Source organism: Culex quinquefasciatus, chromosome 3 (assembly GCF_015732765.1).
Source record: "Culex quinquefasciatus strain JHB chromosome 3, VPISU_Cqui_1.0_pri_paternal, whole genome shotgun sequence".
Taxonomy (NCBI): Eukaryota; Metazoa; Arthropoda; class Insecta; order Diptera; family Culicidae; genus Culex; species Culex quinquefasciatus.
Window position 1 is genome coordinate 196,131,784 of NC_051863.1, and position 11,249 is coordinate 196,143,032.

Sequence of the window (11,249 nt, forward strand, 5' to 3'; positions counted from 1 at the left end):
GACCATGACTTTTGAGCAATTCTGTAAGAACTCGGTAACTCGATTTTTTTTTGTATTTTAAAATCCGGCTGAAACATTTTTTGTGCCTTCGGTATGCCCAAGCCATTTTGCATCATTAGTTTGACCATATAATTTTCCATACAAATTTAACAGCTGTCCATACAAAAATGATTTATGAAAATTCTAAAATCTATATCTTTAGAAGGATTTTGTTTAACGATTTGGTGTCTTCGCAAAGTTGTAGTTAAGGATAAGGACTACACTGAAAAAAATGATAGACGGAAATTTTTTTGGTGATTTTTCATTTCACTTTTTGTCACTAAAACTTGGTTTGCAATTTATTTTTATTTTTTTATTTTCTGGTATGTTTTAGGGAACATCATATCGACTTTTCAGAAATTTCCAAAACGGACAAAAAATTAAAAAAATTAAGTATTGATCGCAAAAAACATTTTCAAATTTATTTTTTAAATGTAAAATCGAATTTGCAATCAAAAAGTACCGTAAAACGGGGTGACTTTGATAGCCGGGGTGACTTTGATAGGTTTGCGATTTTTCCGCAAAATGAAGAGTACAATTAAAATTCGTAAGGAATGGTTCAGAAACATACTGACCGTGGTAAAGAAGTGTTCAAAGTACCTCATGAAAAACTTTTCATAAATTTTTGAAAAGTTTATAAAGTTAGTTAACTATAGTTAAGAAAATGTGGATGAAAGTCATTATTTTAAACTTCTCAAAGTGTCATGATTTTCTCAATGAACATGATTTTTAATCGGAAAACGGAATGCATTTTCGGATTCTTTGGACAATTTTCCACTAGGAGAAGGTTAAATAAGTTTGTTAATAATAAATAATATGTGTTTTTGAAACACAATTAAAAAAAATCTCCAAATTTATAGGCAAATTCAGTTGAACAAATTTCATGTAAAATGTGAAAACTTGTGATTCGTGCTTCGAATTCAGTATAAAATGCAATATAAATCGATAATTTTATAAACAAAACTATTTTTAACAAATTTCAGGCAAAATTCCGACTTTTTAACAATTTTACCTAAAATTTATATGTATTTTGTTAAAAAGCTTATAAACTTAGTTAACTTTATATAAACATTGATTTTTTTCTTACAAACTATATCAGCTACTTTAGTGATGGTACATTTAACGTACAAATAAAGTTTGAACATCTTAAATATGATTTTAACAAGAAAAACTATGACTATCAAAGTCACCCCGGAATTAAAACCGAGAATTTTTAACGTAACTATTTTTCTAAACACTATTGAAATTTTTTTTTTTTTTCAAAATAGTGCATGGACTTTGTGTGGCCTACCCCAGTACATGTTTTAAAAATAATAATCTTGAGAAAAACCTTTCCTGTTGGAAAATATTCTAAAAACAAATTGAAATCCTATCAAAGTCACCCCGGTTTACGGTATTTTGATATGCAATGATTTATAAACAGGCAAATTGATGTTTCCTAAGTCTCACCAATATTTTCATTTTTTTTAATCAATACTAACATTTCAAAAGGGCGTATTGTTGATTGTTTGGCCCTTTTGAAATGTTAGTATAGATTTAAAAAAAATAAAATATTGTTTTCGAAAAGATAGGAAAATTTCACAAATGTTTCATATTTTCGATTGTTAATCGGACCATTAGTTGCTGAGATATCGACATTAGAAATTGATGGGTTGTTTGGGTGAAACTTAGAAAACATCAATTTTCCTGTTTCAATTTCGATTTTCGTGAAAAATCAATTTACAAAAATCAGTTTTTTTTTGTATTTTTTTTGTTTTTCATTTTTTGATATGATTAAGGTACAAAACCCGCAACTTTGCAGGCATACAGAAGCCTTGAAAAAATAAATTTAAAAAAAAACGGGTTCTGTTTTGAATCTATTTTTTCTGAATTGTTTGCATCTATACCTACAACTTTGCTTTGGATTCCTTCCAAAGTTATTTACGTATCATTTTTAACATTTTCGTTAGCGTAGCCTAAGTGATAAAGCAACAAAATTACAAACTACCCTTTATATAAATTCAAAATTATTGGTTTACTGTTTTGACTGCCTTTTCAAGTATAGAAAAAAAAACAAAGTTGAATTCATTACAATGTAAGTTTTCAAAGTGATGTCAACCCAGTTTCCCCATAGAACTTTTCTCAACACTCAAAAGTGCCAACAACTTAATCTTTTATCGATGAATTTTGCAGCGGCCAGCACAACTTGAGCAGTTTGTTGGCCATCGCAGCCAACTCCCACGCAAAACTATTTGGTGTTGGGAAATATTCTTGAATGAAATTCTTGTGCGTCTTTCGCATAACTATGGCACCTTCTTTTCGCATCCTCGTCAATCCAAAGAAGGAGGAGGGGACTCTTTTACTAGTGCCATTTGTTCCTTCTTTTTTTTTCTCTCAGTGCTCGAGCCAGTATCATACATGAACCTATAGCTGCCGCGTGGGTGGATGGTGGTAAATTAAATAACTGAGTGATGATTTCAATGACAATGGAAGAAAGAAGGAGGATGGTTTTGCCGTGTGAATTATACTCTGGGACTTTCCTTGCCACGGGGACGGAATTTCTGATCGATTTGCACAAAACCCCATGAATGGAATCGAACAAGATACGACTTTCGATGAAGCCCCTCTCTCCGAAATTGAATCGCGAGTAAAATGCGTCAGCAACAGGCGAGTTCGAGGGGACGATGCTAAGAAAGCTGATGTGATGAAATTCATGTTCATTAAAAAAAATTAAGGTAAGAAATCACCAAGTAAATTTGACGAAATTTAAATATTATTTCAAACCTAAAGGTGTAAAAATATCTAATAAAATAATTGTAATCGATTCTGTTGAATATCATCTTACGCAAGATTTTGCTCTTATTCATCACATCAAGAAGCCAATTAACTGAATGATTTATATTCCACAAACGTGCTACGAAAAGACGTCAACAGCAACAAATTCAGTTAGTGGTGCACATTAAAGAAAACATAATTTGAACGTGATCTGTCACATTTGCGAAGCCTCAACTGAATAAGAATGAATTTCAAATAGAATTTCAATTCACATGATTCTTTAGTTAAAAGAAAAAAAAATATTATCAAACATTCCCACCATCCAAGTTTTTTTTTTCACTCGCTCCAGAATCCCCAACTTTAGCCAATTATGTTGAACAATCACTTAACGCCATTCATTGGGAACTGACGCGTCGGTGGATCCCAACAATCTGTTGATTGCTGCTAACAGAGTGCAAAAGCAAAAGGACATTGAGAGAGTAAATGCAAAAGCAAAAAAAAAAGGAAAACGAAATCGACTGCGTTGGCTGATGATGGGAAGTTAATTGAGTTTATTGAAATATCATTCGCACCGTCACGGAAACGCACCACCCTTACCGGGCGATAAAGTTTGCAGTCAAGGGTCATTAGAGGAGCAAAAAGAATGTGTTGGAAAGAAATTACTAGGTTTATGATGCTAGAAAGTGTGGTGTTTGTCAAACACTTGTTTTAATTTCTAAATTTGACAAAATCGAATTCTTTTGTTTTACAATTTGGGATTTCTCTTTCAACAAAAAATTCAAAAGTATATTTTTGCAAATATCCACCAATTTTTAAGGTTAAGATATTTCCAAGGAACGGAAAAATAATTTGATCCCAGGATTATTTACATATTTATAGAATCCCACTGTTATAACTTTTTTTTCTTTTTTTTTTTCTTTGTGGATTTTCAAATTTTTTTTTTGTATATTTGTAAAACTCCCTTTATGAAAAATTCAATCAATATTATCCGAAATATAAGGGGGGCAAAACCTAGTTTTTCTTCAAAAAGCTTCGACATTTAAATGAAAATAGAAGTCTAATCAAATGAAAACAATCTGAAATGCACTTTTCTGCATGATAATTATATTTAACTTTTTTTAGCTGAATTATTTTTTTTAATTCCAATTTAGAGCACCACAAAACCTTTTTTGCAAAAAAAAAAAACTTTCGTGAATATTGAGATATTTTAGAAACTAATCATTGCAAAACAACTGGACTGGTGTATAAAGCATTTTAAAACACATTTTTAACTCAAATGTTGAAACCAGGGCTCGTAATTTGAATTTTTAAAGTGTTATTTCTTTTGCCCCGCAACTTTGCTCAGAATCAAAGGACATAAACTTCAAAAATATTTGCAACGGTCTGGAAAAAAACGAAAACATTTTTTTTTTGTTTATGATTCGAATCTGGGTGATGGGGATAGAGAGAATGCGTTACGTGATTTTCGAATGATCCCACTTTGTTTACATCTTCAAAGTAGGAGGCTGTTCAAGCTCAAGCATGACTTTTTTCTTACAGGTAAATGTGCTGTTTTATAATCAGTGTCAGTGGCTTTATTTTATCTTGTTTTGACTTTTTTGGTGGAAAATTGTGTATGTTTTCAAGTTTCGATCGGTTAGGAGAGGTTTTTCTATTTTTTACGGGTGACGAAGAACTGCGGCGAGAGTGTCATTCTGCGATGTCGCAGATTAATTTCCTGGCTGATTTTGGAATCCTGCAGCTTTTCCTGGTCCAGCGAAAAAAACATCGCTATTTCTAGCGAAGCTGATCCAACAAACAGAGAAGATTTTCACTAAACCAGTAGAATTTCAAACGGAATCAAACAATTAAGACAGCTTCTGGATGGAACGCATCGGCTCCATAAACAATTTCAATTCATAATTATAAAAATAACGATCTCGCCTTCAACTTTCTCAATATTCTTGACTTCAAGTCCAGGTCCTAATAAGCCACAAATTTTTTATTCCAAAAAACTTTTTTTAATGATCGATAACAATACTTTTGGCGAACAGTAAATTAGTCCCACTTTGACAGTTCAAAATTGAGGCCGTTTTGCGAACCACTATTCAGCACTCAGGGTAATACATCTTTTCAACCCTTTTTTCAACTTATTCACAAACTTCTTTTTACACAAATATTGATTAATACGCCCTGCGGTTGTCCTTATCTCGAGAAAAAAGGAATTCTTTGTGTCGCCACGACTTCAAACGAGATAAAGCTAGAATCCAGCAGTAGAGGGTAATGTAGTCATCGTCATCTTCGAGGACTACACAGCGCATAAACCAGACGACAATACTGGATAGTTCACATTCCATTGAAAATTCCATCTTTCCCTTGAGTCCCCCTCTCCTCCTCTGAAGAAATCCTCAAGTATCGATTCACCACGTGGTTTTCTCTATATCTCTAATTTCAGTTAAACTTCTCCAGTAGTCACTTGATGGCCACAGGATGATGCACTACAAGAAGGGCAAAAACGTCGAGGAGGAGCTGACGCGGGAGCAAATTCCGCTCGAGAATCTGCCCCAGTCGTTCCTGTGGATGCACGTGAAGGGCGGGTCGCGTATTTTCGGGCTGATCGACTATGCGAAAAAGGAGCTCGAGTTGGGCCAGTACCGGGCGATGGTGTGGAGCGGGACGGGCGGCGGAGTCGGGAAGACCATCAGCTGTGCGGAAATCATGAAGAAGGACTACGAGCTGCACCAGGTCACACGGATTTGCTACCGGAAGTAGGTTTATTCTTAATTTCTCTCTTTGGAAGTAATTTTAAAATTCATCAATCACGAATTCAACGGTCAATTTGAACGGTCAGAGACTCACCACGTCCGGTTTGAATTCACCACAGCTCATTTACATGAGTTTGACAGCTGCCTGAAACTGTATGCACGCACACTTTCATACATTTCGTGCTATTTCGTGTATTACGCACGTTCAGAACTAGATGGCGCTAATGATGAATTTTGATTAAAATGTTAAATGATTTACGTCTGTTTGTCTATGGTTCCAAATGTCCATTCTTTCTCAAAACTTGTCTCAAAAGTATATTACTGAATCTTTTTCAAATGATCGTAGAAAATTTAACAACGACGATTTTATTTAAAAAGTCTCAGTTCAAAACATATGATTCTAAGAATGGCCCTCAATTCCACAGAGTCGAAGAGTTCTGGGACCCCCAGCAGGAGGGCCTGGAGCCGATCGTGGCCACCCGGAACATCCCCAGCATCCACATTCTGCTGTCGCTGGAAGAAATCGACCCAAAGACGGCCGGTTATCAGCACTCTCGGACGCGGACCACGTTCTGGAGTGAAGGAGACCAGACGGAGGGCAAAAGTGGCCGGAAGAACTACTTCACCGGGCCCCAGCTCAAGAAGAAGCCAAATCGACACTATGAAAACGGTGGAAAAGATGGCGGGGGAACTGGTGCTAACGGAGGTGGTCCGGAAGGTGGTGCTGGTGGAAATGGTGGTGGGAACAAGAATAAAAAGAAGAACAAGGGAAAGGGTGGGAAACCGACCGAAGGTGGACAAACGGAAGTGAAGGAGAAGAAGGATTCCGGAGGGAAGGCAGAGAACAAGGCGAAGAAAGCTAAGAATAACGAAAATAAGCAAAAGGCACAAAGTTCCGGTTCTGGTGATGCGGCACCGGTTGGGAAGGAACCGGCACCGGGAACGTCTTCGGAATCGTGAGTAAATTCTGTTAAGCTGAATTAAAGTGAATGTTTAAAATAACTTTTCTTTATTGATTTTCCATGTGAAATTTCCATCGATCAAACTGTTTTAAAAAAGTCACAAGACTAAAATTCCATAACAGTACAAATTAAAAAAAAAGCAAATCAACCAAACTAAAAGAAATTACAAAATTAACAAAACGAGCGCAGTTTAAACATACAGTCCAGACTCGATTATCCGAAGTCTCGATTATCCGAAGATTTGTATGGGATTTCGAATAATCGAATAAAAAAAAAAATCGTATTTTTTTTATTTTCTTACTTTTAACATCAAATTTTAGAGTTTTTTTTTTTTTGAAAAGGTCCAATAAACTAAATTTCCAGTTTTTGCTTTTTGGGTGTTTTTGAAACCGCCTTAAGTCAGGGGTATTAAAAAACATCCAATAAGCAAACACTGAAAATTTGGTTTATTGAACCTTTAAAAAAAATCTCCAGAGTTCGAGTTTTGGTTGGATGCGTATTAAATTGAAAAATGCATATTTTTTTTCAATAAATGATCATTTTGGTCGTAATCTTGGATTTTAAAATTTTAAACCACTTTAGAGTAGTTAAGGAGTCATACAAAGGCTAAACAATAAAAAATAAGACAACAATTTTTTTGTGATTCGATTATCCGAACTTTCCGATTATTTAAAGTGAAATTTTACCAAGGCCTTCGGATAATCGAATCTGGACTGTAATTGACAAATTTGAATAAAGAATCACTAAAACTACGAAATTGGCAAAATTTATAAAATTGACAAATTAAAAAATAAATTATCAAAAATTGCTAACTGAGCTAAATTTACAAAACTTCAAAAAATTACGAAGTTTGAACAATTTACAAAATATACAAGATAAAAAAAATACAAAAAATAACTAAATTTGCATTATAAACTCAATTTACAAAACTAAAAAAAATAGTAAATTTACAAAAAATATAAAATTTCAACAAATTATTGCAAATTTTACAGAATTAAATAAAAATGACAAATTAAAAAAATATCAAAATTTGCACAATGAGCTGAATTTACAAAACAAAAAAAAATTGCTAAATTTAAAAAAATACAAAAAAATTTAAAAAAATACCGAATTTACAAAATTTACAATACAGTAGTTGTTCGGTAACTGGGCTGAGAACGTAGCCCAGTCACCGAATGTTGCTCGTTAACTGGGCTGAAAAAAAATAACGAGGGGACCACCGATGAATAATATTTTCCAGATGAATTATAAAAATAAAAGATACTCAAATTTATTTACAATTCTTAATTTTCATATTTCTTTAACTGTAACTTGAAATTCAACATAGTTTTGTTTTATTTATTGAATATGATTTTTGCATCCATTAACCCCTCGGTCATTTTGGTTTGTTTTGGTTTTTTGACGTTTATCTGCTTTTTGACTGGGCTACGGCCCAGTTATCGAGCGTCCAGTTAAAAAGCAGCCCAGTTAAACAACGCACAGTTACCGAACAACTACTGTATACAAATTTTACCAAATTTACCGAATTTTTAAAATTAACCGAATTCTCATTATTTACCAAATTTACCGAATTCACAAAATCTACCGAATTTAGAAAATTTACAAAATATACAAAATTATAAATAAACTTAAAAATTAAAATTGACAAAATGAATACAATTAAACTTTATAATAAACAAACAAACAAAATGCTCTAAACATTCATGTATTTCTATCGAGAACCCTATGTTGGCATATCATGTAAGCACAGAGTAAATCAGCTGCCCTAGTAGCAACCTGCGCTAACTAACATTCCCGTCCCTTAAAATCGAGATCTACAAACTGACATGGCGGGCGCCGTTGGTGGCCAATGACTGTTACCTATTCGCAACTGATCTAGCTTTATCAATCATGGTGTTTTATCTTTTCAGCGCATTCATACATGCTGTTGATAAGGGAAACACCACTAGATCGTCGAAGCATATAATCAGTAGTGCTGAAAGGATATTACGGTTCTGTTCAGCAACGGAGGGGCAACCATGGGTGATCTCTCATGCTCATGCGAGAACCCAATGTTGGCATATCAGTAATCTGACGTTCAATTACAGCTTAAAAAGCAAATTAGACTGAAATCAGGTATAAATAGCTCTATAGAAAGTGAACAAGCAAGTTTCTTTCAACATTGGGGATTTCTCAAAAATTACACCAAACAGCATTAGTTTTCGGTCATGATTCTCTATTTCTAGTTAAAAAAAACACTTTATCACAATTCCAGTGACCCTCTCCCTCCTTATCGCACGTACTTCTCAAAGTCCCGCAACCGCTCGCTGTAGCCGTCGATTTCGTTGATCAGACTCTTGGTCAGGTTCTCGGGCGTAACTTCCCGCCCCAGAAAGTTGGACACGAGCAGCCGGCTCGGAATTCCGCCGCCGTACGCCAAACACCCCCGGCGATACTTTTCACCCTGCGTCCTGCTCAGTGGATCGCGCTCAAAGTACGTCTGCCAGATCCAGGACGCGACGGCGCGTGAAATCAGGTACGAGTAATACTTCGCCCCGTAGCCGACTAGGTGCGAGAAGCGCAACTGCCAGGCGGTGTTTTCCACGTACGGGAGGCCGTAGAACTTTTCCTGCACGGTTCGTAGGGTTTCGGTGGTGTTTTTTTGGTGGTGATGGGTTGGATCTCCGTGGTAGACTTGATCCAGGGCGGAATAAAAGACTTGGAGTTGAGTTTCGCTGGATGAGAAGAGGTGTTTCGAGGCGCAGAGACGTTCGAGCATGTCTTCCGGCATGGGTTCCTGGGTTTGGAAGTGTTTGGCGAAGGTGCGCAGGACACGCGGGTCGCTCGCAAAGTATTCCATCAGCACGGAGGGCACTTCGGCGAAGTCGGTGCTGCAGCGCGTCCCGGTCACGTGTTGGTATTCGGTGCGGGCCAGCATCGAGTGCATTGCGTGACCCATTTCGTGAAAGAGGTTGTCAACCATTGAGGGTGTTAGTAACGTTGGTCCTGACCAGCGAGGTTGGGAGAGATTCAGCATGACGACTACGATCGGGTTTTGGTAGCTTCCATCGGGCATGACCTTTCCTCCTTGGATGGTAAAGTGACAATCCTGGTTGGGTTTGCCGGAGCGTTCAAACAGGTCACAGTAGATGTATCCAAGAAGTCCCTCAGACTCGTGCGTCACCGCTAGCTTGTAGATGTCGTGGGACCAACTCTCGCCTGGTTCCATCTCTGTGTTTTCCAACTGAATGCCGTACAAACTGGTCATGATATGGTTCAGCCCTTCCATGCACGCTCCCAAGCTAAAATACGGCGAAAATTCCGACGCCGAGGCCTGCAGGCACTGCTTCTTGAGACTCGACGTGAAGTACGGCGTGTCCCACGAGGCCAACGGAGCTTCAAATCCATTCTCCTGATTTTTCATTCGCTGCATCAGAGCGAAATCCTTTTCTGCCCGAGGTCTTAACTGGTCGTTCAACGTGTCCAGAAACTCGTTGACCATTTCCGGTGTTTCCACCGTACTCGCCTTTAACGCCCTGTGCGCGTACGTCTTAAACCCACAAGTCGTGGCAAGTTCATGCCTTGCCTGTAGCAACTCCGACAACAGTTGCTCCTGCTGTTGATCCGGAAACAGGAACAACCTGTAAGCCGCTTCTCGTGCCATATTATTCGCCGAATCTGCGTACAATCCGGACACCAGCACGTTATCACCATCTGTCGAGAAAAACGGCCTTATCGCTTCCGGCAGGACACTCTTCTTGATCGTCCGCGGGTGCACAGCTCCCGCCATAAACCGCTGACCCAGCTGCAAAATACAATCGTTCAAAAATACCACCCTCTTCCGATCCTTCTCCTTCAAGTGAATCCCACTCTGTTCGAAATCAAACAGAAACAGTTCCGCCACATGCCGATCCACGTCACTCGTCTCGACCAGGTCCGTCCCCTCGTCCACGACCTGCTTCAGCGCCCGGTACAGCGGCTTGTGCGTGTTCAACTTTTCCACAATTCCACTGATCGTGATGCACGCATTTTCCGCCGCGTGGCTGTAATTGGCTTGAGGATGCGCCAACCGGATGAATTCCGCCAAATCCGCCACCTTGCACAGCGTGTCCGAAAGCTCGTCGAAGATGGTGACCATCTTGCGCGTCCGCTCCGGCCCCGATGTGGCCTCCCGGATGAGGTCCTCCGTTTTGAAGATGGCCTTCTCCTTCAGCGCGTAAAAGCCCTCGAAACTTGTGAGCTCCGGGATGCTGAAGAGACCCTAGAATTTTAATTGAATTGTGATTATATAAAAAGCATCCAAACGAAATCAAGGACGCTCATTTCGCAAAAAAAGTAATATAACTGCCCCCGAATGGGGAACAACATTCGCTTGTGTAATCCAACGCAGCCGAAACGATAAGAAAAGAAATCGAACAGAAACAAATCCCTTACCACTTCATTTTTAGTGAAATTGATTCGCTTCTCGGGCCTCGAGTTGAAGGCTGTCGTCAGCGGGGACCAGGTGCTGACCAGCTGCCGTTGAATGCCGGTCAGCAGAGAACCGCTCCGTCGCCGGAATAGTGCCGCTCGGTTGAATCGAGACCACATTTTCACAGATTTCCGATACGAGATTTCACCACCAACAGCAGCTACTGCAGCAGCACAAGAACACGGTTACTCAAGACAAATCGATTTCCAAAACAAAACAGAGGAGCTCGGTTTGACAGTTCTTATTCTTAGCCGAGACACTTTTGGGGGGGAAGGGATGCCGAGTTGTCGATGCCCAGAT

General features: G+C 38.2%; 2 protein-coding genes across 3 annotated transcripts in view; one reads left to right on the forward strand and one right to left on the reverse strand.

The window, feature by feature from the left end:
- The window catches only part of LOC6042805, a 73,381-nt gene that overhangs the window by 48,330 nt on the left and 13,802 nt on the right, over window positions 1-11,249 (forward strand). The window contains exons 3-4 of one of the 2 annotated variants that reach the window (XM_038262767.1): window positions 5,228-5,540; window positions 5,963-6,493. In XM_038262767.1, coding sequence (XP_038118695.1) covers window positions 5,263-5,540; window positions 5,963-6,493 — 809 coding nt within the window. In that variant the 5' untranslated portion in view covers window positions 5,228-5,262. Of the gene's footprint in view, window positions 1-5,227; window positions 5,541-5,962; window positions 6,540-11,249 lie in introns of those variants that run through there. The other variant, XM_001870770.2, reaches the window with a different exon arrangement.
- On the reverse strand, window positions 8,698-11,156 carry LOC6042807 (mitochondrial intermediate peptidase). The gene is made up of 2 exons (XM_001870771.2): window positions 10,913-11,156; window positions 8,698-10,739 (listed from the first exon to the last, which is right to left on the reverse strand). Exons 1-2 carry the CDS (start codon window positions 11,066-11,068, stop codon window positions 8,769-8,771), a joined length of 2,127 nt encoding a protein of 708 aa, XP_001870806.1. The 5' UTR covers window positions 11,069-11,156; the 3' UTR covers window positions 8,698-8,768.

Coding starts and splice junctions, on each gene's coding strand:
- LOC6042807 (XM_001870771.2), bottom strand. CDS start 11,068: ATGTGGTCTCGATTCAACCGAGCGGCACTATTCCGGCGACGGAGCGGT. Junction 10,740..10,912: donor ATTTCACTAAAAATGAAGTG/GTAAGGGATTTG, acceptor TTAAAATTCTAG/GGTCTCTTCAGCATCCCGGA.